The 27,116-nt window shown below is 41.0% G+C and overlaps 1 protein-coding gene across 3 annotated transcripts in view; it reads right to left on the bottom strand.

The window, feature by feature from the left end:
• Nucleotides 1–703: 703 nt before the first annotated feature.
• LOC148038204 (putative phospholipid-transporting ATPase 9) overlaps nucleotides 704–27,116 on the bottom strand; it is a 40,132-nt gene continuing 13,719 nt past the window's right edge. For 2 of the 3 annotated variants that reach the window (XM_087669883.1, XM_087669886.1), the window contains 10 exons: nucleotides 9,254–10,617; nucleotides 9,059–9,169; nucleotides 4,628–4,904; nucleotides 4,455–4,543; nucleotides 4,260–4,368; nucleotides 3,964–4,173; nucleotides 2,400–2,525; nucleotides 2,201–2,299; nucleotides 1,914–2,105; nucleotides 704–1,830 (listed from right to left, as the gene is read on the bottom strand). In XM_087669883.1, the coding sequence (XP_087526009.1) occupies nucleotides 1,135–1,830; nucleotides 1,914–2,105; nucleotides 2,201–2,299; nucleotides 2,400–2,525; nucleotides 3,964–4,173; nucleotides 4,260–4,368; nucleotides 4,455–4,543; nucleotides 4,628–4,904; nucleotides 9,059–9,169; nucleotides 9,254–10,617 (3,273 nt within the window). In that variant the 3' untranslated portion in view covers nucleotides 704–1,134. Of the gene's footprint in view, nucleotides 1,831–1,913; nucleotides 2,106–2,200; nucleotides 2,300–2,399; nucleotides 2,526–3,963; nucleotides 4,174–4,259; nucleotides 4,369–4,454; nucleotides 4,544–4,627; nucleotides 4,905–9,058; nucleotides 10,618–27,116 lie in introns of all 3 variants that reach the window. The other variant, XM_087669880.1, reaches the window with a different exon arrangement.

The following is a 27,116-nucleotide window of genomic DNA, read 5'->3' as shown; positions in this document are numbered from 1 at the left end:
TCAAATATATGGTGAGATCATTAGTTTAAACCTTGTCCTTTGCGTATACATTTTATGGCTTGAAACTTCTCTTTGTTTTAAGTAAAGGATCATCTTTCCCTCGCTGATCTCTATTGGATTGCCCTTCAATGAAATACTGCTTACAAAATGAGTGGCCATCCTTTAGAGTCACCAAATTTTTAAGGAGTTCACAAGTTAAAAGGCCAATGACTGGAACGAGACTATGACTTCAAAGCCTTGTGAAAGCATTCAAGAGGCTTTTCTCTAATATTCTTTTTTCTTTCTGCCCTATCTACATGTCTACACGAAAGACCATAGTTTGGGATTTCAAGATTAAAAGGAATTTATTTTTGCTTCCTCGAGGGCTCCATGTTTTTCTCTTTATATTTCTTGTTTCTCCACTTTTCACCCATCGTTTGCCAATAAAATTTTGTTAAGAGGCACCTCTTGTTATATTCCTTTGATTCTTTCTCAAGTTCTTATCACCTGTATTGTGTTTAAATTTTGACCATAACATGAATGGGCTCCCAATTGTAAAAAGTAATATTACTTTGGCTGATTCACAACCACTGCAAAACTACATGACTTGGATTGGAAGTATGAATGTTGATTAATGGTCTAAAAATATTGAATCAATTCTCCAAGTACTCCATCAGTACCACATTAAAGTCTTGGAAGTCTTCCAGACTCTGGGCTATGCATGGTCCTTTGCAGATCACAGAGAGAGAGAGAGAGAGAGCCACTGAATGCAAAAGAAATCAGGGCTCCCTAGAAGATGAAATGAGTGAAATGTATGTTACAAATGGCTGTACAAGCTCATAAAGAATTGAATGGGAGCTGCCTGCAGATTGCTACCATCCTTGTAATATCAAAATTTTTGCTGTGCCACCATACATGATACATGTAGTTTACAGTAGACCAAAGCACACTGGTTAGCAAGGCACATGCTCCAAGCATCATATACCACTCAGGTCCCTCGAGTGATTTTGTGATACTGAAAGTGGGGATGCATGATCACCCTTTCGACTGTCAAGAAATAGTAGACAGTAATTAAGTAGCAGCAGCCTGCCGTCATAGGTCTCTGAAAGGCAAGGACTCCTAAATGTCCTTGATTTCTTCCACGGATGATCTTGCCTAGGGATCAGGAACATTTTGTCTGAGTGGGCTGACCTTACCATTTGCCTCTGCAAGCTGAATTTGAGACTTTTTATCCTTTCTTGGCTTGTGTGTACAGCGTTTCCAACCTAGTCCTGCCGTTTGTCCTACAGTCACACGGAATGTTGTATTTACCATAACCTTTTTCAACCATGTCTGATCCTTGTCCTTTTGAAGATGAGAAAACTCCTGAATTATCTGATCATCTGAAGGCCAAAATGTATTTTGGAAGGACTTAAACCCGAAATAAGGAGTAAGGGCTGCCACTGTAACCACTAGGGTTATAAGCCAAAACATTGGTGCTGGTGCACAAGCTTCGATGAAGACTTTGTATGCTGTTGTTGAAATAGTGGGAGGTATGAAGCCATAAACCACCAGAAATAAATACCAGAGTAAAATGCTCCCCCATATACATACATGCTGAATCCATGTGAAATATCTCATGAAGAGGGCAAGCTGGCAGTTGACAGTCCATACAACACATGTATACAGTAAGGCTCCAAGGATTTCCGAACCTGCAACTTGGCCACCACTTCGGAAAGCTTGCTTCTTGACTATATTTATGGTGAAAAAAAAGATAACAAGGGAGCTGGCTACGCCATTTCCCATCCATCCCAGTATTCTTGTCCAACCAAAGTGTAGATTTTTTATTCCTTGTTGATAAAGGTGTGGGAACTGCATCACCAATTTTACCCTAGTCAATATGCAATCAAGAAACCTAAACAACAAATAAATAACAAGAGTTGATGAGAAGGTACTTGTAACTTTAGCTGTGCTGACATGTCCTGCTCAAGAACTCCCAAAGCAATCACTGGAAGAGATGTGAAGAAAACATTAAACAAAGACATGTACCAGTCATTGTAGGCTGCTTGTCCTGAGAAAGCTGCATAGGCTTCATAGTAGAACAGAGTGAAACCAAAATTTATGTTCTTGTAAAAGAAGTAACAAATCTGCACAATGAAAAGCAACAACGGTTAAACCAGGTGACAAAAGAGTCATATGCCAAAAAAAGGGCGACAGAATTATGTTGAAGATAAGATTTTACCATATGTGCAATGCGTTTGTAGCACCAACTCCCATGAACAAGTAATAACCGTTCTAAGTAGCGAAATTGGGCAATGGCAAAATCACTTGCCATTGTTGCCTGAAATCCATCATTAAATTTCACAAAATCTTGTACCTTAATGAGGTATTGGATTACACCCAAACTCACATCAATTTGAAATTTGAAGTCTATTTTCTACCTGCATGCCTTCAACTCCACTGATGCCAACACCAACGTGTGCTGCTTGTATCATTCCCACATCATTAGCACCATCCCCTATACCTAGTGTAATGGCTCCCATTTTGTCCTTGACCAGCCAGGCTATCTGTGACAGGAAGATCCCTCAGTTGCATATAAGGTTGGAACTAAATGAAAGTGAACAAACAGGAACTCATGCTGAGGAAATTTAGTATACGCAAAAGATATAGTACTGCACAATAGCTGACCACAAATTTTCTCAAACGTCCAAAATGTAACCCAGCCTACAATAAAAGGCCATTTGGTCTGAGACACACACGATCAGAATCGGCATCTACATTGGAATTACTTCAAAACTTGATGAACTCCACTCACTGTGAAGTTACAACCACATGATGTATAGTTGAGATTGCATGTTAGACCTTGATGTAAGAATCCTAGAATTAGGATCCATTTGCACTTTTTCAATGTAAGATATGACCTATCACTGGGATCCACACACCTTGTGCTGCAAAGTTTCCAAGCACTTTGCACATTACCTAGTCATGGGGAATGCTGACCTAGTCCAGTACACTGTGAACTATTCTGCATCTGATCAGGAGTTTCATTGAATGGTTCGAGTTGTTCATGCTCCTAAAATTTGTGATTTTGCCAGTATCATTGAATTGCTGCTTCACCATTGGCTCAATGGAATAATCTGGGTGTTCTTGACTAGCCATGTGCTTTGGCAAGTGGGCAGCAATGGTATGGGGTCCTGTACCATTTCTTCAAGGGTGTCAGCTCATGATTGAATGGCAGATAAAAGATCGAGACCATAGAGCATATTAAGCTTATACAGATTCTAGAGCTGAGGACCTCACAGTCAGAGAGAGTTTTGCCTGCAACTTTGCTATTTGCTTGCTGCAAGTTACCAACAGATTACCAGGGTCATTTTATGAGGGAAAAAAGATATCCAGCAGGTGGCTGACAGATGGCTTGGAATTTGTCTGTTGACTCATGGCACAACTCTTTCATCATCAATTCAGAGCATCCCTTTGAAGGTTCATTAATATTGTATAGAATCATGATTCTGATCAATCAGTGTTTGCTATGTCACATGAGTTATATTAGACATGTATATAAAGTTTTATAACTTTTTTCCATCTCGAATGAACCTGTTTCTAACATTTTACAAAACTCAAATGAAACCTATGAAACTCGATTCATACTTCCTGTTTTAGAAAATGCTGGCAACTATGTCAAAGAGGTAAATGTGCCTACCTACCTGACTCATTGCACCAAAAACCAAAGATGAAGATTCTCATACAAATCTTTCAGCTGCAAAGCAGAAATTTCAGCTATGAAACCTTACAAAGATCAAAGAATCAACTTTCAAGGTGGAGCTACCTATCAATGCCATTCTTCCACCAAATAATGACTTATTAAGACAAATGGCCGGATAGTTGATGTTCCATTAATAAAATTTCAGGAGATCTATGTCTGTTTCATGGAGGATAATTAACAATCCCAAGCCACCCAACGTACACAACATTATTCACATGCCACATTCGAGTAAGTTTCGTTACCTGGGCCTTTTGTTTTGGAGAAACCCTGCAGCAAATAACAGAGCTGCATTGGATCGCTAACTGCATAAGCTCCACTTCAAGTTCATTGCCTAGAGCATAGTTTAGAGCCTTGCCCTCTATTATCAATGCAAAGGTCGCATCATCGTCTGCCTCAGCATTCAGTTGGTGTTTACAAGAAGTTATTTGCTCTTTGGTGATTTCTTGGCAGACCTACTCAATTAAAACTATTTAGATGCAGTAAACTGAGCATATTACAAATCAGGTAATCAAACAACAGCAAGCTTGCATTTCTATACTTTTTTGATTTGTTCTTTATCTCCGGAAGCCTCTGCTGTTTGCACTTCCTTAATGTCCAATGATACAATTAACTGGATCATATCTTGGCGCAGTAGACTACATGCAAAGCTGCCAAAGATAGGGATCAAACATCATTAAACTTGCATGGCCAGAGAAAACAGCTCAAACAAGAAAACACAGATAATTATACAAACCCAATATTGATTGCCGTCTCAAGCTTGTCCCCTGTCAACACCCAGATTTTGATACCAGCTTGAGCAAGGTGGTCTATACATTGTGGAACCTACAGCGTTGAACAAGAAAGGGATCATAATTGTGTAGCTTTGTCGCATTACCTCAGACTAAACTATTGCATTACGTTACTTACCCCTTTTTGCAGCTTGTCCTCAACAGCTGTTGCTCCAACAAGTATAAGATCTCTTTCTATTAGATCAGATGCCTCATCCAATTTCACATCTCTATCTGCACCTACATATGTTTTAGCTTCTGCAAATTTTTTGTGCCAAGATTCATATTCAGAAACATCCAATTTGCGATAGGCAAGAACCAGGGTCCTGAGGCCCGCCTCAGCATAGTAAGAAAGGTGCTCCTTGGTTGCTTCTTCATATTCCCTCCCATCCTTCCCCAGTCTTACCAGAATCACACTGCAGCCACAAGAGATGATAAAGGTTATTCCATAACAGCATATTCATTTGGAAAAGCAAAACAAAGGAGTCAAATCATTGTCTCAACTTTCAGACTTAAGTGGAAGAAAATAAAGCAGAGGACAACAAAGATTATGTTTTCCATGATGACTTTGAAAATGACTGATCCTCTTCAAAGCTTTGCCCATAAGCCAACCAAGTGCACCTCATTTCTTGACTTTGGGCAATGACCATCACAAGGGGGACCATCTTATTGCAGCCTTATGATCAGACAGGGCTTCTCACAACATAGGACCTTGGAGTGCAAGCAGCAAGACCTTACCATCCATTGGCCTTGAATTACCACAGAATAAATCTGAGAATTGATTTTCAACACTGATAATGGATATATTTATTGTGGATTCACTTTCTGTCCTAATATAACCATGGTACAGCTGTAGAAGCACATTTGACATGAGGGCCTCTGCTGGGTGAAAAAGTAATTTTTAAAGAGTCTGAACTAATGTGTGGTATTTGATACTTGCATTTAGTTCAGGAATGGACGAGCTTAGGAGATTACACAATTGGCTGCCCAAGATCATCCAAAACAAGCAAAACAACCAGCACAACTACACCAGCTTAACAGAATAAGTATCAACCCACTGAGTTGATCTAGCATCAAGCAAGTTACCTGATCATTTACATCTTAAAGTCTCAATAGACACGTTGATGAACCTCCATTATTTGCATTGGGGTCTCTAATATCATTGCCATATGATGTGAGGACATTCTGGACTTCTATATATGATTGGGGCATAATAGCGCAAACTTTCAAAAAGCAAACTCATTGCAATGTTGATTATGAGTTGCAGCGCATCCACCTCGCCATGGGCAACGTTCGCATTGTTACAGCTTTCAGCAAGGGCTGCTCGACCTCATCACATTCCGCAAGGCCACCGGTCGAAGTATTAGCAGCCAACTCTAAGGAGGGGGTAGTGCTTGGCCACCACCCACCAATTCTTAAAAACTGCTGCTCATAGTAGCAAAAGCTATGGCCCAACAGCCTAGGTTCCAATGGAAACCTAAACAACCGCAACCGCCGCCTAGGAGTCACCGCACATATCCTCTTAAGACTCGAAACTCTAAACCTAGGAAACCAAGGCGCAGTCACAGAAATTGACGCATGATCAAGCAAAGATGGATCCCTAAAGCCCTCTTGCACGCGCAAGGCTACTATGTGGATTCCTAAAGCCCACAAGGCCAAAGGCACCACTCGTACGCCGCCCTCAAGCTTGATCACCCCAAGTCCCATAGAACCTCAAAACCATAAGCCACAGTGCTTTCCAGACCCACATCCATCAAGCTCATCCATGCACATGCCTAAGAGAGTCAAACAAGCCTATCGGCCCAAACGACAGACATCGTCACATGAGTCATCACCCGCTAGAGCCAATCCGACTACCTTGATCCATTCTGAAGACAGCAGTCCATCAGACGTTGCTGCTACTTCCACAGCCCTAATCCAAGAGGTCCAACCGTAGTCTCAAGAACCCCCACAACCGCAACTATTCATTGTCAAAGGCTCTAGTGCTATCAAACCCCAACCACCAGCACGTCTCAAACCCTCCTATGAGTGAAAATCATTTTTGACACTAGCCTCAAATCTAACCGAAGATACGAGGAATGACGTGGTTGATTGCATTAGACGACTAGATACCACTTTCAGAGAGCTAGCTCTGAGCTATGACCGCTTGGACTTAGGCCTGTTGCCTGAACCCTTTGCAACCGAAGTTCGTACGATGCCTTGTTCTTGGGAGACGTTTGAACTTGCCTTCGCGCAAAAGTAGCTAACTCCGCTACTGAATTGCTCAACAATGAGATCTCCAAAGAGCAAGCCCTCAAACAACGCCTCATCACGTCATATGATCAGCGAACCACTTTTGTCATCACTGACCAAGAAATTACAGAATTATCAAAACTTGTTGTTACTGAATCCCCGTTTTTAAGACATTGGTACACTCTTAGGTTGCAATGGGCAATTGAAGGATGCCAAATCATAACAAACGCTGAGTAGCACCGCGCAATCAAAACAGCGGAGTACGATCTCACTTACGTCGCACCAACCTCGTATAGAGTGTTAACCACTCTTCGTGGCCGACCCATGGAATAGCACATCAAAGGACACACGTACCTCAATTGCCTATTGACTGAGGAAGAGTTACATATTGCTAGCCGCGTCGCTTCCGGTGACTTTCTAACAAATGTTCTCACTTACATCACACACGTGGGCATTCGACCTTTTGAGCTAGACCGCGAAGCTTAGTTAGAGTACAACTCCGATTTCTACACTTGGTTCTTACACCGGTAACTCCTAGACCCATTGCAAAATGCCCTTGACCTCCTAATCTTCAATTCTAGGAAGGATTCTTCTTGAGCTGGAAGGGGAGGGGGTGTGAGCTGAATCAAATTAAAACCAAGAAAAATCAAGCAAAACGCATAAACACGTAAATAACGAGCAAGGTAGGAAAATGGCATGAGAACTTTGAAATAAGGAGCAAAAAATTAAAGTCTGAAGAGAAGATTTTACATTGGATTGGATTTTAATGCTTTCATTGAATAGACATATAGAGTCTTTCTTTTCCAACAAATTATGACTTTTTCAGTAAATTATTATTTTGAAAGCACTAATGGAAACTTGGGATCATGATAGGAACAAAAGATATCGCAACAAGATCGCGCCCACCGACTTACGTTCACGAAGGAGGAAAGAACGCAATACCGCATCACCCTTGAAAACCGCGCCTACAACCAACTCAAGTTCTGAACCATTCAGAACATAGAAGGTGTGGTGGCCAAGGAAGAAGCGGCCAAGAGAGTCATCGAGCAATGCAACCTCATCAAGTACCTTGAGAAATTTGCGCAAGAGCCTAACCACACGAAGTGTGTGGAGTTTCTCAGGACATACGACCCTAACTAGGAGTGCGACACCGTGACGGTGGGAAGGGGAGAAAATGCTAAACAGGTGCACGTTTACTTAAACCCAGCCTTGATGGAGAAGGCATTGGGATTGGAGCCGAAGATAGAGAAAAACATAAGAGGGATATTTATGCCATGCCCCTTCATGTTGTACAGACAGCCCAATATATAGAGAAATCCTTTCAATTTCAACATATTCTCAACCATGGGCCTTATATACTGGGCCCTTGACACAATCCCAATTAATTTAATTACTACATCTTCTTAAGAAGCTAGTTGCATCACTAGCCCCACCAAATATTCTCATCATTGAATCAAAACTAAGACTTCTTTGCCTTCAGTGGCAGCCATAAAAGTTGGCAGTAGTGCAACAACCATGGCCCTTAAAATCTCATAAGAAAATGTTTCAAAGATCAAGATACCATTACTCTCTTAACACAAGGACTAACCAAGAGGTCAATCATGCACAACTACTCCAAGAGAATTATGGTTCCCATTCCCTTGATCAGGTGACGATAGCACATGGATAAGGAAGAGTAAACTTTCAGACTGCTTCCCTTGTACTGGATAATCACCAAATGTCTAATCATCACCACAAACAGCACTAGAAATTTGAGGCTAACTAAACCCTGCATTATAATGATCATAAGAATCAGAGGGATTTATAGTAGCTTAAACCTGATGAAAAACAAATTGTGCACATTGAGAATTGGTAGTGAATGTAAGAAAATACAATAGCATGAACACAACCGAACTTTACAAGCATCATGCTGCAGATTGTTTTCAACAAGGGATTTTCCCTTCTAGGCAAGGGAGAACAAGGTTCGTTTTTTAACATTGGAAGGGGGGACCACCAATAAGACACCCTGTGGAAGCAGGTGACAGGATTTTGCAACTTAAAATTTGCTAGTTCTCCATGTACCCCTCTTTGTGTCTGTTTGTTAGCATGCTATTACAATGGTGCAGTGGCATGGTGGATTTTCTGACTGTCATTGAACAGTTTACCCTATTTAACTTGGAGCTAAGAGGCTTATTGGCTAAGTCTTGGTTCCCTTGAGTATGAGATTTATGCAGAAAAGTAGTGGATCTATATATTTCATCAGGACTTTCACAGATCCCTTACTAAGTACATTAAGTCTACTCCATTGTGAAGTTTGACATCACAATAGTTAATACTTGGATAAGCTCAAGCCACATACCTGTCAGCACCCTTGCAGAACAAAAATATATTGCCTTGCTCATCCTGGACCAGTACTGACATACGTTTCCTTGCACTGCTGAACTCCAAGAGTTCGAGTATTTTGTATTCTCTGTTAAAATAAATATCAGTTAAAAAATGCCCATAAAGCACCTTTAACCACAAGCTCATTCTGGAAAAAGAAAAAGAAACAAACCTTTCAATTCTCTTGCCAGATGTCATATCAGGTTCTGCAACAAATACGCTTGACTGTGTCCGTTTAAAAAACTCAAAGCCTAGTTCTCGAGCAGCTACAACGAATGCAGCTTCATCAGGGGATTCTGCCTCATAATTTACCTGCCCAGTCTCTTCATCTTCTTCTGGAACAGCAGTATGACATACTGCTAAAATTCGGAAGAATAGCTGAATGACAAATGTGTCTTTTTCTTGTATCCAATTGTTATTCATTAGGCGGTCATCTTTGAAATTGAATCCTTTCACATGAGGTTTCTCCTCACTTCTTCGGCCTTCAGCATCACTCGCATCAGACTCTTCTTGTGAAGTAAGCATTTTCCCTTGCCTTTGAGCTGCAGCAATCTCTACCTCTGTCACCCCTTGACCATAAGAGACACCTGCTATTGAGCATTTCACAAACTCCATCATATTGCAAGTCAAGGTACCTGTTTTATCAGATAGAATTGTGTCTACCTGACCAAGTTCCTCGTTCAAGTTTGATGTGCGTGCACGGGCAGGTGTATCTGTCTCTTCATAATACATATTCACATCTTGATTTATGAACATTGCTTGGGCAATCTTGACTAACTCTATTGATACATATAGGGAAATGGGTATCAAATAGCCATACAAAAGAAGTGCAGTAACAAGGTGAAAGAGAGCTGCTACAACTGGTTTGTCTGGTTCATAATATGCAGTTGTATCATCAGGTCTCAAATACCACCACTTTGGTGTTTTTTTTTCTGTGATAATGCCAAAAGCTATCGAGCCAACAATAGACACAAGGAGCAAGAGAATAAAAAGAAGATAAATAATAAGGTTCATTCTTTTCTCAATCCTGCTCCTTTTAGAAGGTGGAGGAGTTGCGTTCTGCATCACTTTTGTATCATGTCCAGTAAAAATTACAGCACCATAGATATAGTCAGTATTTCTGAGTTTTGAATCACGCAAAAGGATCTGTTGTGGCCCTAGGGCATATAGATTAGACTCTGAGCTACTCTCCCCATCTGATATTTGCACATTGCCAATAAATGTGTATAGCTGTGGATTAGGATCCTCGCAGCTCACCTTTGCATAGAAGGATGCAAACTTAGAATCCTCATCTAGATCTGTTGTACATTCCAGTGACCTTTTTATTTTCAGATTTGTTTCACCATCAAGGTTCATGGTTTCAACATAACATATTCCATCTTCAAAACTGGATGATAACAGCAAAAGGTCAGCTGGAAAAAATGCATCCTTCTCAACTTTAACGATATCCCCAACCCTCAAATTCTTCCAAGCTTGAAAAGCAAAGATGCCACTTCCCTGGTGCACAAGAACCTTCCTGTTGTTAACCTCTCTATCCTGCATATAAAGCACAGGTAGTCCCATCAAGGTCTTTCATGCGAATGCCATTTGAAAGCTCAAATACATCCAAAATTCTTTCTTGAAACAACAACATGGATGTAATCATCCTGTACAGTGTAGGATGCTTAACAAATAAAATGATGATTATTTCTGCGATTAGATGATTCAAGGAAATTGAAGGAACAAACACTTGAAAATGAACATAACAATATTTAAAAATGATTATAGCTTTGGACATATAGAATAGATGCAGATGAACTAAGGGTTGAATATGGGCATCCACGCCCCTCACCCACCCACTTTTTCCCCTTTATTCCCCCCACTTTTCCCTTGGGCTGAGCTTAGTTACAATAGAGTGTTTGAAACACATGAAATGACAGACAAATAGTGTCAGAGCTCTGAATGTCCTGGTCTAACTCAAATTGAGGCTTATAGGTAGGAGATGACTATAGATGACACACACAACTACGTGCACCTCCTCTCAAATCCTAGATGTGCCAAAAGGCCAAAGGAGATGGTCCAAGTGTGGCAAGAGGATTGCCACTACCAATGTAGTCCAAGACCCATAAGCAAAACCCTAATTTGGGAGGATCCACTCATCCATAAATAGACAATTGCCCATCATTCAGCCTATCCTTGTTTTACAAGTCACATCGGTCCACACACACTTGCTACTTTCCAGCTATAGCCTACATCCATTTAACATTAGCTATCCAACCTCCATCGGATGCAGCCCTTACCTAGTGCTTGTCCACTACAGCTGGCAATTGCATCCAATTGCTGGTGACTGCATCATCTGCCCTAGACGACTGTGTTTTCAGCCCTTTGCTGATAAGCTTCCACAGTGACATCAGATTGATTGTGTTTTTGACAATGTAAGGCCTATATAACATCCAACTCATCTTCCTCACTATCACCCTACTGTTCTCAGCCTCGGTGATCAGTTTTCCAGCACTTTCATGTGGTATACTGTTGAGTTCAGCCAGATTCAGCCTCTAAACTGCTGCATTTTGGTTATCGGCCTACTTCCCTTCCATTCCCATCTTTTCTTCAGCTCCAACTAGTGGTTACAGCCCTAGGGATGCATCTCCGGTGAACATCAATCTCCGACTACTCCTATTGCTCTATCTTTGAGCATCTTGTACACTCTTTACATCATTTACAACATTGATTCATTCACTTCAAAGTTCTCTTTCTTCTTTGCTCATGTTTGTGTTTTTGTGTCTTCATTTTTGCATCTATTACGAGGACAAGAAATTTTGATGCTGTGCTTAGCATTTGATTACGTTAATCAAATGTGCAAATGTGAGTTACACATGTGATGTGCAAGTTAGTTATTTCACAATGACAAGCCAAGGACCTTGAGATGTTCGGTGGGTGTCAAAGGCAAAAGTTGTAATAAGTTGTACTTGACAAGTACTAGGTAGTATCTAGTATTAGATTTAGGCCTAGAAGATTTTATTAGCCATTAATGCCAATGGGTTGATATTAGAAACTAGGCATTAATTAATTAATTAATGCCAATTCAATGGCTAGTAAATGTTAGGAATACTTGGATGACAAATTGGCCTAGCCGATTTAATTGTTGGCTAGTATAGTTAATTTTCCCAGCAAGAAATAATAATTAAATTAAATTTCAAAATTAATATTCTGAAAATTAATTTAATTAGGTAAAAAATTACTGAAAAATGCAATTAGAAGGTTGCTAGTTAGCAAAACTTGCCCATGCAAGTGAGGGAAAGGCTATTAGAGGCCGGTGGAGCCTCATTCTAACATTGGTATTGAGATACATTAGAATGAGGGATGGCATGATCATACGATCACTACAAGAGGATGGTAGAGATTGGAAGAGGAAGAGAGAGAGTTGCTGCCGAAATTTTTCAGCCACCATTGGTGGTCAGCCCAACCATTGGAGGCAAGTGACAACCCACATAGGCTATCTACAAGTAGGTGATAGCAATTTTGGGGTCCACAAGAGTAGGCAACTACATGTGGGGATCCTGTTGATGGTGGGCTGCAATCAATCAGCCATTCATAGCAAGGCATCATTAAATTTTAGCCAATTTTGGCAATGAAACTCTGAAATTTCTCTCTCAAGATTCCTCTCTATTCTCTTAGCCATTCACAGCTTTCCTACAGAGATCTCAACCAAATTCAATCCCAAATGGGTGCAATTCAAGAATTTCTATTGCTAAACCCTAATTTACAATAAATTTTTAGGGTTTACCAGCCACCTTGGGAAGAATACTCAAAATTCAGGGTCTAGTACTTGAAATTCAAAAGCTGAAATATGGGGATTTCAGAGACTTTTAAGAGGCCAACTAGCCAACGTTAAGTTTGCAGCAAAATTTATCATTCAAGGTGTAGATTAAAGGCCAATCCCCAAGTAAACCAAGGGGCAAATTGGTTTGAAGGCTTGCTATTGCTATGGATAGCAAGATGTATTGACGATTGAAAGAGATCATGCTAGATCTCGGTGTACTTCAACCTTCAGCAATGTGTGAAAAATTCGAGGCTTTTCAATTTTTCAATCTAGCACACGTCATAAGGCAGAATCTAGCTGCTGGTTATTGTTGCATGCATTGTGAGGTGTCATTTTTGACAAAAATTCAAACCATAAGGTAAAAATTTCTTTAATTTATTTGAAATTTTAGAAAGAAATTTGGGGCTTTTGCCTTGCATGCATCCCAAGGCAATAAATCAATGGTATAACAACATTTAATTGCTGCTATAGTTAGATTGAATAGTAAATTTGGGAGAAATTAAATTTTTTTTGTGAAAATCGGTATTAAATTGCTAGAATTTGTAATTTTGCGGACACACATTACAAGCCAAGTGTATTACAGCAATATACAGCAATGCGTTGCTGCTATTCTTATGGATGAGTGCTGATTTTGGTGACAGAGTACACACTTTGGCATTTGTGTGATAGTTTGGCACTTCTTTAACAATCCCAAAGGATTTTTGGTACTTTGAGGAGTACACACTATACGCCAACATAGCAGTATTTGATTACAGAGTTTTGCTCATTCTTGAGAGCATGGCATGTCAGGGAAACAATGATCGGAGCAACATCCTTGGTGTCCTCACTTAGGAGAATAAGCTTGATGGCTCCAACTACTTGTTATGGAGCTTTGTGGTCCGCAACCTTCTTGTTGCAAAGGACTAGTGGGATAATGTTATAGGTGACTTGCAACAACCAGGAGGTCTTGCACCTTAGACACCTTAGCATCATGCTCAAAGATGGGTTGCTGGTGCTACTGCTGATGCACCTCCTCCGCCTCCTGCGAAGGCTAAGAGGAAATGGAATTCGAAGGATGCTCAAACACTTTCCTTGATAGCATTGTTAGTAAAAAGGACCATCATTCCACATATTCGATCTTGCAAGACCTCAAAATCAACATGGGACATACTTGAGCATATGTTTGTTGCCCGCAATGAGACCATGATCTTCTACCTTCATAGAGAGTTAGCAAATGCAAACACGAATGAGAGTATTAGCATGACGGATCACCTTACTCATATATAGGATTTGCGTAAGTAGCTACTCAATGTTGATGAGATCATTTAGGATGTTGAACTAGTGAACATCACCCTCAACTCTCTTCTAGATGCATATCTTGGTTTTTACACCTCTTTGATATTGTCGTCCGGGGGGGGAGGGGGTGCGCCGTGCGGCAACAACCCCTTACATTTGTGGACTTGGAAGGCCTCTTGTTGCAAGAGAAGTAGACTCGAAAAAATGTTGCTTTGTGTTCAAGTGATGTGGCCATGCTTTCCAAGTTTAAAGGCAAGGGTAAAGCTAAGCAAAATGAACAAAATCAACAAAAGGGTGATGCTCGATAGCCATCAAACAAGGCTGTCTAAGACTCAAATAAGTCTCAAAAAAAGGGAAAATGCCATTATTGCATCAGCAAAAAAATCAATACATGGCGATGCTTCAGTCAACTTGGTAGAGGAGGATTATACATTTCTCACATGCAGTTATGATTCTTCTATGGATGATGCAACATTTAATGTTGCTGAAATGCAACAAATATGGTATTTTGACAATGGTGCTTCAAAGCACTTCAAGGAAGTGTTTGCTTACCACCTTGCATTCAACCCCAATTAGGAAGTGTGTCACATGTGTGAACAACAACTATGATATTTGTAGCATTGGGATAGTCACTATTATCCTTCTAGATGTGTTATTTGTGCCCGACATTACAAATAACTTATTGTCTATTTCAGATTTCAATAAACATGGCTTTCAAGTCATCTTTGAGAATGACAAATGTATTGTCAGAGGTAGAGAGATGGACTATGCACTCAAGATGTTCAACACCTTGTACAAGGGTTTATTCTTGTTAAATACTTATGACAAACAGTCTCATGATGCTCTAGCAGTCACTAGTTTTACACTCACTATGCAAAAGGTAGAGCTTTGACATGCCCGCTATGGACATATGAGGTTTGGGAGTTTGATAACCCTTCAGAGGTGTCATATGGCAATTGCATTGCCTCCAGTGAAGACTCCACCTCCTCATGCATACAAGGGATGTATTTTGGGCAAGATGTACATGTTTGCCTTCAAAAAGGACGGTGCAATGCACTTGGGAATTGTCTTTACTTTGTTACAATTATTGATGACTACCTAAGGTATACATTGGTGTATGGACTAAAGGCTAAATTTGATGTATTCATGCATTTTAAACATCCTATGGCAAAGCTTAAGGCTGAAATTGGTTTAAAAGTGCAAACACTTTGAACAAATAGAGGGGGGTAGTACATGTCTCATGCATTTGAGACATTTGTTGGATCATGGCATTACGTATTAAGCCACTATTAGAATGACTTCTCAATAAAATGGAGTTGCTGAAAGGAAGAATCACACTCATGAAAATGACTCGTTGTATGTTGAAAAGCAAGAGGCTGCCACATAAATTTTGGTTAGAAGGGCTTTAGTGTGCCAATCATGTATTGAATTGTGCACCTACAAATGCTTTGAAGATGATCACAATGTTCGAAGCTTGGCATAGCAAGAAACCCAAAGTTGACTACTTTCAGGTGTTCAGTTGCATAGCCTACACACATGTTCCAAAAGAGCTTTGTGGGAAGCTCGGTGATAAGGCTATAAAATGCATTTTTATTGGCTATAGTTCGGAAAGCAAAGGCTATCGCAAGTATGATCCATGAATGAAGAAGGTATTTGTCAATAGGGATGTCATATTTGCTGAAAATGCAGCATTTTTACATGACCTGTTTCAAATGCCAGCCACAAATGACATTGATGATGATTTTGAAAGCCTTTTACTACTTAATTTGGAGTCTATGCCTGTTGTAAATGGCAAGACATACCTGTTACAACAAGCTGTTGATGCTCCATATACTCTCGAATAGGAGGGTATTGATGAGAGTTTGCCACATGCGGTGGAGGCAACAGTTCAACATGAAAGGGCTGTTGTAAATGCAGCAAAAATAGTCCTGAGATGGTTGTTACAAACTCTCCAAGAGAGTAAAACAGATGCCCCATTACCTCAGTGCACTAGAAGGGTTGCCAAGCATGCAACACATGATACAGGGGGGCACATTCGGCTGATATAACCGAAGTAGATGATTGTGATGAGCATATATTTATGACCTCACTGTTGGATGATGATGAGACTACTTCCTTGGAAAAAGCTTAGCAAGATGTACAAGAGTTAGACTCCATTGGCACTAACTCTACATGGAATGTTATGGATTTACCACCTAGTAATAAGGGCATTGGCACAAAACACATAGATTATGAGGAAACTTTTGCTCCTACATCCCATATGAGTACGGTGAGATATGTGATTGCGATGGCTGCACATTATGGCTGGAAAGTACATCGGTTGGACATTAAGACATCATTCTTGAATGGGGATTTGCAAGGATGTTTATGTGTCACAACCTCTAGGGTTTGTGATAAAAGAGCAAGAGCACATGGTATACAAGCTGCATAAAGCTCTTTATAGTCTTAAACAAGCTCCTTGTGCATGGCACTAAAAAATTCATGCATATTGGCTAGCAAAGCGGTTAAAAATAGTCAGATTGCTCCTACTCTATACATTAAGAATGAAGGAGGGGGACTTGTTGATTATCATTCTTTCTAACAATCACAGAGCTATTGCAGTGGCATGGAATTGATGTATATCCTTACACATGAGAATGTTGCAGATATTTTCACCAAAGCACTTTCTTATGAGAAGTTTGAGGCTTTTATAAAGTCCTTGAACTTGCTACCCTTTGGTGATTAATCTTCTTGTATTGCAGGGTGTGCTGCTAAGAAATGCACTTAGCCACTTAAACAGCCCCAAAACATGCTTATTTTAGGCTCATTTTAGCCAAAACCCTAAAACGGGGAGCGGATCGAGAAAGTTAAGTGGGAGAGGATCTAGAACCCTAATTTTCTATAAATTGGCAGCCAGCCCTCCACTCTTTCACAATCTTGTTTTTGCAGGTTTCAGGTGTTATCAGCTTGCTGCCACACCTCGGTGGCGGAGGACATCTCAACCCTTGCTGTCCATCATTGTTCCCTACAGTCTGGTGCCTATTTCCAGCCCTCCACACACTGATTGCTGCTGTTTTTGCTTGGCGACTGACTCGTATTCACCTGCCACGCCAGCAGATTGCTGCGTTTGCAAGCTCCAGCTGCCGCCTTGACAGTTTTCTCTCTCCTGTTTGCAATCGTTACAATCTTTCTCTCTCTTGCAGGCTGTCCTGCCTGCGTTTTCAGTCTTTCTCTCTCCTGTAGACTCTGTTTTTAGTCTTTCTCTCTCCTACAGGCTGTCTTGCCTACGTTTTCAATCTTTCTCTCTCCTGCAAGTTGTCCTGCCTGCGTTTTTAGTCTTTCTCTCTCCTCACTGCTGTCTACATCAGATCCAACTTCTCACTGCTGCGTTTGCTGGTATTCGACATTCGGAGGCTGCCTTGCTGCGATTCGGGATCCGTTCGGAGTACGACACTCTCCAGCTCATTACCCTTGCCCTGATCCTAGAGATACAGGAGTTCGAGGTTCTTTGTTAGGGTATTTTTCTTTACATGATATCAGAGCCTGGTACTCTCTGAGAAACATGGGCCTTTGATCTGAAAGCTCTTCGCAAGAAGCAAGAACAGTAGGTTCAAATGACTTTAAACACATCAACACCGATTCAATCTCTAGATCAGCCTATGCTGAGAACCGAGTGAGAGTGGGCCGATCAGCTTGCTCCACAAAGTTCCGACATGGTGGGAGAAACATCTAAGTACATGGAAGAAAAGATAGGCAAGCTGGCCTCTAAGGAATATAAACTGATCATAGCCTATCGACAAAGGAAGATTGAGGAGCTCGACCAAAGAATCGCCCTTCAAGAAAAGCTTCTAAATGAAGGTATGCATGGATTTCACTCTTTAGATGTTGCGCGTAAGTCTGATGATGTTGCAGGGTTGTCGAGACCTCCATCAGGGATAGGCCCCCCTCTTGGAGAGCAAGATTTGGAGTATATTCCATTTTTTCAAACTCTTCCGTCCTCTCCAGTGCAAGGTACTTTTGATTCGTCTTTTGTATCTTCTTCTTTTACCTCTTATGTTTTGCAATATACTGGTAGAGATCACGTGGAAGAAAAAGTCCAGTCTGTTGACTACGGAAAAGGTCCTCTAGAGGACCAATTCTTGTATGTCAAGACACGTCACGGGGATTAGAAGAAAAAGCTAGGTAACTCTTCTTCTGTCCTTCCTTCTTTTCCGTCTACTTCACATAATCAGAATGAATTTAGTGTTCCTTTCACTTCATTACATGGTGTATCATCATCTTCACAGTTTCATTTTCAGTCTTTAAATTATAAAAATGAACAAAAAGAATTTGCACCTCATACACCTCACTTTCAAAACCCACCCATCCCACCACATTCTTCTGTTGCTTCACCACTTCCATTTACACCATTTACATTTCCATTTCAGACACCTCATGTCGCACCACACATCACTCCAAGGGGTTATGGAAACATAGGCACATCCTTTAGGACCTCATCCTTCCCTCAACCGGGTAGTATACCACCTACCTCATGCACACTTTCGGAATCATTGGAGCCTCAGTATCCCACTCAGTCTCTCTCGAGTGCAGATCAGTTGCCTCCACAATTTGCCTCCATGGCATTGAATAGTGTATCTTCTGGTCATAATGCTGTGTCCTAGCCTTACTTTGAACAAGGCTACTGTGTCCCAGTGACTCCATCTACACTGGCACCTTATGGAAACATTCATGTTCCAGTGCCTCCGCATCAATCAACACTCATTGGACACTCACAACCTACTTCTACCTACCTACCTCTTCCCCCTCCTTACTCTTATCAGACACTCTCACCTCCACCATCTTTTCCACCATCATCTTACTCCACCCACCCGACACCTCATGGTTCTAGCTCATCTTTTGCCAAGAATGCATTTAATGACAAGACTCGTTTTAACGGGTCAAACTTTACTACTTGGTTGAATTTGATCAGACATGTCATTGATTCACAGAACCTATGGGATCTAGTGTAGGGATTGGAACCCCAACCCGATCCCACATTTGTTCCATACGAGGTCGTCCACTCATGGAAGGCTAGGAATGCATCCGCTATTGTCGAGCTGATGCAGGGCTTATTGCCAGAGTTTCATTCTCAGCTTCAGCATTTTGACTTAGCGTTAGAGCGATGGGCACACTTGACTGACCGCTATGTGGCTCAAGATAGAACCCATCATATTAATCTTGACCACCATGAGCTTCAGCTTTTCAAAATCATTGACCGGAATGACTTGAAAGTCAAGTTGGCTGAGTATTGGCATCTCCTCGCTGAATTCTCCACTACTAGGACTCCCAAGTCCTCTGACAATCATGTCACATTGTTCCTAAATAAAATCCCCAAGAAATTGTAAGAAGCTAGGAATACTTAGAATACTAATAATATGCCATGTCACATTGGCACTGGTATATAAGGAGAGAAGTTGTAATTTTTCATATCTTTTGACATATCAATACATTTACAATCTTTCTCTCCCTTCTTGCTCCAAGCTTCCATGGCTTCTACATCTTTCCTGTCTTTCTCTCTCCAATTCTAGTCTTTCTCTCTCCTCTGCAGTCTTTCTCTCTCCTCTTTCTCTCTCCCTAGTTCTCTCTCTGACAAGTGGTATCAGAGCTTCAGTCTTTGATCCATTATTTTCTTCCATTTTCACTCTCATTTTCCTATTTCAAAACCAATTTCAGACAAAAATGATACAAGACAGTGACTAGTGGAGTGCTGCAGGATAACTACAGTTAGCAATGACTACATCTGGAGATATCCAAGGTCAGATATGGCGGGTAAAGGCTTAAATGGCTGGACGTCATCAATTTTATGCAAAAATGGAGGTAACTAGGGTAAAGGATGGTTAACCCGGCTTAGTTTGAGAACAAACTGTGGTTACTTTGAAAAGAGGGGTTTCTCTTTCCCCTTTCCTAGAAATTCCTGCAGGTTTCATGGAGGTTTAGCCCCAAGATCTACTCATATCTCTCTCACCTCAGATCTTCTTGACCAAAATCTACCTGGAATAGATCCCTGACTTCAAGAGCTTCAGATTGAGCATAAGATTGCTCAAGATTGGGCAGCATACAGGCCAGAAACAGCCCCGAAAATTGCGGCGCAATTTTCGGGCTGATTCCAGCCCTGCCCTGCTCCAAGCTTGCTTCCCCTCAGCCTTGGCACTCTTCTTCATCCATTCCAGGCATTAATCTTCAGCTACATTGAGATTCTCAGCAACATTTGAAGACTCCTCAGCTCACTTGAACCCTAGGTGAACAGTCCATGGGCAGCCATGAAAGCTTCAGCCCAAGCTTCCATTTCTTGACAATTTCTTGAAGATTCTTCATCCTTTTGGCCCGTGGAATCATTTCAGCAAGGATTCTTCAACAAATTGCAAGGATTAAGCACGGGAGGGCTTAAGATTGAAGATCAAGAGCTTCTATGGAGCAAAAATTTGGGGAAAACGGGTTTAATGCTTCAATTTCAAGCATTTGAAGCCTCAAGATTGGTCTCTACCATCAGATAAGCAAGCTTCTTGGATTATTTTGCTAACATTGGACAACCGGGAGCCCTATCAAGCATTTGGCAAGTTATTTTCAGCCATGTCAAGGTATTTCTCTTCAATTTTTAATCTCTCTCATTAATCCAATTGCTGAGCTTAAGCCATTTGACTGAGAGATTAAAGAATTGAACATTTTCATTAAATTCTCAGCCAACCTTTGCTTGAATCCATTTATTCATGAATGCAATGTTTGCCTAATGCATATTAGCTTCAATCAGTGAATGAATGGCCTTAATCTGAGATTTCAGCATAACATTTGAATCCTATGGACTGAATACATTGATTGATTCCTTTGCTTACTCTAATCCAATTGATTGGTTGATTCTCTTTTGCCTAAATTGGAAAATTGTAAAGGGTAAGTACTAGCAATCAGTGAGTCACTGAATTGCATAGGTAAAACCCTTCTCCCATCTCAAGTTCGTTTATCTCAATCAATTGCATCTCATGAAAGGCTGAATGGTTATTTTTTTTCAATTGCATATCATGCTGATTGCTTAGCACACTAGCCTCTGCCATGTTGATATTCCCACAGAGAAAAAAGGTGGATGCGGGGGGAGATAGTGGGACAAAAGAGAGGTGACCCTCCCTCACTATCGAAGATCCCGAAGGGGTGCAACCAACCGACCCGGGGGGAACTTTGCCCACCTCCCGGTGATTCGGAGCCCGTGTAGGGAGCCCGTCCTGCCGTTTTATCCCTCACACAGGTACAGCGAGTGGAGAATTGAAGATTGAAGACTTTCCAACGACTCAAGTACCTATTGGAGTAAAACAGGGGATTTTCAGGTTACCCACAGGGTATTTACAGGTGGATACAGGTACACCCTTTGATACTGAAGTACAGGTGCAGGTACTACAGGGTACCCACAGGTCCTATATACCCCTTTGCAGGGTTTGGTAGCCATTGGAGGTTACTTTCTTGCATTACAGGGTCAAAACAGGGCACTTACAGGTCTAAACAGGGTGCAGGACTGGACAGTTCAGACTCTGAAATTCAGTTACAGAATTTTCTGTCCTAAACCTGTTATAGCGTGCTATAGCTCATCTCGAAGAGGGCATTGTAAGCTTCGATTCGCACAAAAAAGTTTTGCAATCGGAGTTTTCTAGCCAAAGTTATAGCCGTTTTACTGACAGGGGGTACTGCAGGACTGCACTAGTATGGCAGGGCATAAAGGCAAAAATAAGGTCCAGGAGGACTATGCACAGCAAATCAGGGATTCTATGATGGAAAGCACACTTCAAGAGAACCCTGAAGAGCCTCAACAAGGAGAGATTAGTATTCTCAATGACGCTTTGTGTGCCCATGAACTAAGACATAAGGAACGTCATGAGACTATTTTGTCAGCAATGGAGCATATGATTTTATCATTTGATCAAACGAAGTCTACTGTTGAGAAGATGATGGAATCAACTAGCCGAACCAATGCTTCCATTGATAAGTTGGTAGAATCTAATGCCCAACTTATGGCACAATTTTCTCAACTCATGCAGTCACAAAAGGGATCAAAAGAAGCAAATGAGAAGGCTTGTTCAAATAGTGACCCCTCAGTTCCACTTCAGCCATCCAACCAAAATGGTTATGGAGATGGGATCATAGGAAGAAGAGGCATACCCAATAGTCAATATGAAGTGGGAGAAGCTTCACAAAGGCATGATGACTATTTGGGCAGTTTGAACGGCGCCAATACTCAAGCTTTTGGACTGCATACTCAGCATTCTAGGGGTGCTTTACCAACAGGAAGATTACAGGGTAATTCTCAGCCACCTATTGGAAGATTTCAATCTCATTTTGGGGGTTCTGTACTTAGAAATTCCGATCAGCCAGTTTTAGGACAGCAACCTTTCCATGATAGAGAATTCAAGGATAAAATTGTTTTATCCAAATTCAATGGCTAGTCATCTTCACCATCAGAATTAGAGGAATGGACTTCTAAGATGGAGTCTTATTTCGACATATTTCCTAAAACTGATGATATGAAGATACATTTTGCCTCCCTCCACTTAAAAGGATTTGCTCACACTTGGTGGAGGTATATCAAGAAAAAGAATGTACTTATTGAGAATTGGAAAGCTTTCAAGGCACTTATGGCTGAAGTCTTTGTTTCACCTCTTGAAAAAGAGAAGTTAGAACGAAGATGGTATAACTTGGAACAAAGGAGCCTAAGTGTAAGAGAATATACAAACCAATTCCTCAACTTGACCATGTATGTGGAAAACATCAATGATGAGGCCAAGTTACACAAGTTCATGTATGGTTTAGAACCATCCTTGTCAGCTGATGTTATGGCGCAGAATCCTACTTCACTTTTCAAGGCTATTGAGCTTGCAGAGCGCTTTGGAAGGAAGTATAGGAAAGAGTCTTCATTTCAGCCAAGTTATGGACAGCCAAGGACTGTTTTAAAGCAAGGGCAAGTTGGTAACAATTATGGCAGCAATCATATGCCTAGTGGGAGCTTACGGACACCAACTTATCCTCCATTTAATGCTTCTAGGCTTCAAGGCAATTTCAAGACAGCAAACAATCCAAAGGTTGAATTTAAGCAAGGTGACAATAAGCCTAAGTCTACTTCAGCCGATACAAATTCCAGAAATATTCCCATGGATCTTTACAAGGAAAGAAATGACAAAGGCTTATGCTTCAAGTGTGGAGAAAAGTATACTCCTGACCATGCTTCAAAGTGTGTATACAAAAATGCCAAGCCAAAAATTCAGAGTATGCTAGTTCTTGAGGACCTTGAAAATGACATAGATAAAGTTAATGCAGTCCCAATCAATGCTGAAAATGAAGATTTCGAGGATGATGGTGGACAGGAGTACTTCTATGATCCATCTGACTCTTTTCCTTTTGATCCAGGCGGTGATATCCCGTTTGATCCTGGTGGATTTTGTAATGAGTCGCCTGCTGCCACTAATTGTTCTATCTCTATGGATGCTTGGACGGGATCTAAGAACCCTAATACACTTCGTATGAAGGGAAGCATATGTGGAAAGCCAGTGTTCATCCTGATAGATAGTGGCAATACCCACAGTTTTGTCAATAAATCCATTTTGTACAAGTTGAATTGTGTTCCCACCGACTTACAACAGCCCATTAGAGTACAAGTGGCTAATGGTGAAGAGGAAATCAGCACACAGATTTGTCCACAGGTTTCTTTGCAGATGGCTAAAAATTTTGAAGTCAAAGTAAACCTGATCACTTTGGAAATGGGGCCCATAGATATTGTACTTGGTTGTGATTGGTTGATGACCTTAGGCAGGATTACTATGGATTTCTCACAGTTATATATGGAGTTTTTCTCCAATGGACAGCTCATCCGTTTACAGGGGATCCCTAGTAAATCTGATTTTCAGCTTATCACCAATCAACAACTCAAGAAAGAGTACAAGAAGCGCTCACAGATATTTGTATTGCATTTGAACAAAGAAACACAAGATCAGCCCAATAATTCAGCAAACCATCCAGCCTTGACAGCTCTTCTTGAGGAGTACAGAGATCTATTTGAAGTACCTACTTCATTGCCTCCTAAGAGAGCAGTGGATCACCCCATTGATTTGGAACCCAACTCAAAGACGATCAATAAGCCACCTTACAGATTATCAAAATGTGAACGAGAGGAAGTAGCCAAGTAAATCAAAGAGCTTCTTGAAATGGGATTCATTGAACCAAGTTCTTCACCGTATGCATCCCCAGTCCTGTTAGTCAAAAAGAAAGATGGATCTTTCAGAATGTGCATTGACTACAGGGATCTCAATAAGATAACAGTGAAGAACAGGTATCCTATACCCAGGATAGATGATTTGCTTGATGAACTTAAGGGGGCTCGATTCTTCACGAAGATTGATTTGAGATCAGGGTATCATCAGATTCGCATGAGAGAGGGTGATGAGGTCAAGACTGCTTTTAGGACTGATCGTGGGCTTTACCATTTCTTGGTGATGCCATTCGGCCTTACAAACGCTCCAGCTACCTTTCAAAGCCTGATGAATAAGATTTTACAACTTTTCCTCTTTCAGTTTGTCTTGGTGTTCTTCGACGACATTTTGATCTACAGCAAGACTTTTCAGGATCATTTGTTGCATATGAGGAAGGTTTTTGATGTGTTGAGACATCATAGGCTTTTTGCTAAGGAGAAGAAGTGTTCTTTCATGCAGACTGAAGTGGAATACTTGGGACATATAGTCAGTGAAAAAGGAATACAGGCTGATCCCAAGAAGGTGCAATGCATAAAAGATTGGCCAACGCCTACTACTACTACCTCTCTTAGAGGATTTCTTGGTCTATCTTCATTCTATCGCAGATTTATAAAGCATTATGCGGCAATTGCAACCCCTTTAACTGACAGGTTGAAGAAAGAGGCTTTCTTTTGGGATTCTCTTGCAGATAGCAGCTTCAACCAGTTAAAGGAATTACTTACCTCCGCTCCTATTCTTGTATGCCTGGATTTCTCTAAAGAGTTTATTATACAATGTGATGCTAGTGGCCGTGGCATTGGGGCTGTTTTGCTTCAGGAGCGTGGAGTAATTGCATTTGAAAGCCGTAAGCTTACTGATAAGGAGATGGCCATGAATGTTTATGATCAGGAGATGTTGGCTATTTTGCATGCAATCAAGAAATGGCACCATTACTTATATGGCAGCCGATTCAGAGTACATAGTGATCATCGCGTACTCAAGTATTTCCTTACTCAGTCAAATCTTACTCCAAAGCAACGACGATGGGTAGCAACATTACAAAATTATGACTTTGACATCACTCATACAAGGGGCAAAGATAACATAGTGGCTGATTCTCTCTCTCGTATGTGGGCCTGCAAAGTATCAGCCATGACGGAATTACATAGTGATTGGATTGAAAAGCTACAAGAGGCATATCTCTTAGATGAGGAATTCAGCCAAATCTTTCAGAAATTACAGCAAGGTCTCATGGAAGAAAACTCACATTACCAGCTTAAAAATGGTCTTATTTGGTGGAAGGGCAAGATTGTTATTCCCTCTACTTCTTCTTTCAAGCGAAAAATTATGGAGGAGATGCATTCTTCGCCTTTAGCTGGACACTTGGGAGTTTTTAAGACTTATAACAGGATCAGCAAGAGCTTTTATTGAAAAGGACTATGGAAAGATGTCAAGGACTTCGTTATGAAGTGTATGCCTTGTCAGCAAAATAAGGATAGCACCCATAAGCCAGGGGGTTTATTGCAGCCAGTGCCTATTCCTACGGGTAAATGGACTCATATTACTATGGACTTTATCATTGGCTTACCTACTACCAAGAAGGAGTGGAATAGTATTTATGTGGTGGTTGACAGACTCACCAAAGCAGCTCATTTTATCCCAACAAAAATTCAGTTTACTGCTTCTCAGGTGGCCAACCAGTTTATGGAGCATATTTTCAGATTGCATGGATTACCGCAGGTGATTGTCCATGATAGGGACTCAAAGTTTATGAGTAACTTTTGGCAAGCGGTATTTACATCTATGGGTACCAAGTTGGCTCCATCTACGGCTTATCATCCCCAAACTGATGGACAGACAGAGAGAGTTAATAAATGGTTGGAGACTTATCTTCGCCATTTTTGCTATGATGTCCAAACCTCATGGGATTCTTGGTTACACCTGGCTGAGTTTGCTTATAATAATTCCACTCATGCGAGCATAGGAGTTTCACCCTTTGAGGCTTTGTATGGTTACAAGGTGCCCCTACCCACAGTCATTTTTAACGAAAAGATCAACCCTCATGGGAAGGAAGAGTTGGATAGAATGCAAACCCTTCTTCAGCAATGCAAGGTGAATCTAAGGAAGGCTCAAGATCAGATGAAGATGTATGCTGATGAGAAGAGGAGGCCTTTAGAGTTCCAGGAAGGAGAGCTGGTTTTGTTGAAGGTGCCCAAATCCAAGTATTCTACATTGAAAGATGGATCCAGTAATAAGCTTGCCCACAGATTCTATGGTCCTTACACGATCCTTAAGCGGATTGGAGATTTGGCATACAGACTAGAGCTTCCCTCTTCTACAAAAATTCATAACGTCTTCCATGTTAGTCAGCTCAAGCCGTATTATGGTGATCCAGTGGATTTAGTTGATGAGCTGCCACCTATTGATGAAGATGGTATCGTTCAGTACATCCCAGAGGCTGTTATAGGTCAGCGTGAAAAGAAGCTTCGATCACGTTCTATTGTGGAATATTTGATTAAATGGAGAGGTTTACCCTCTGAAGAGACTTCTTGGAGACCTGATTCAATATTGGATGAGTATCCATACTTGAAGGATACATTGGTGGCTGAAGCCTATTACTTATGGAGCTACTATTGGTGCAGACTGGTTCAGGACAGCACGCTGTTTTAGAATAGTTTTTGTCGTACTTCATTTTCAGAATTGAGCTATCTACATGAGCTTAAAGTACTCTTCAAGAGCTT

This window comes from Lygodium microphyllum, chromosome 3 (assembly GCF_053477565.2).
Source record: "Lygodium microphyllum isolate KBCC chromosome 3, Lygodium_microphyllum_v1.1.10, whole genome shotgun sequence".
Classification (NCBI taxonomy): domain Eukaryota; kingdom Viridiplantae; phylum Streptophyta; class Polypodiopsida; order Schizaeales; family Lygodiaceae; genus Lygodium; species Lygodium microphyllum.
This window is presented reverse-complemented; position numbering and strand designations above follow the sequence as displayed.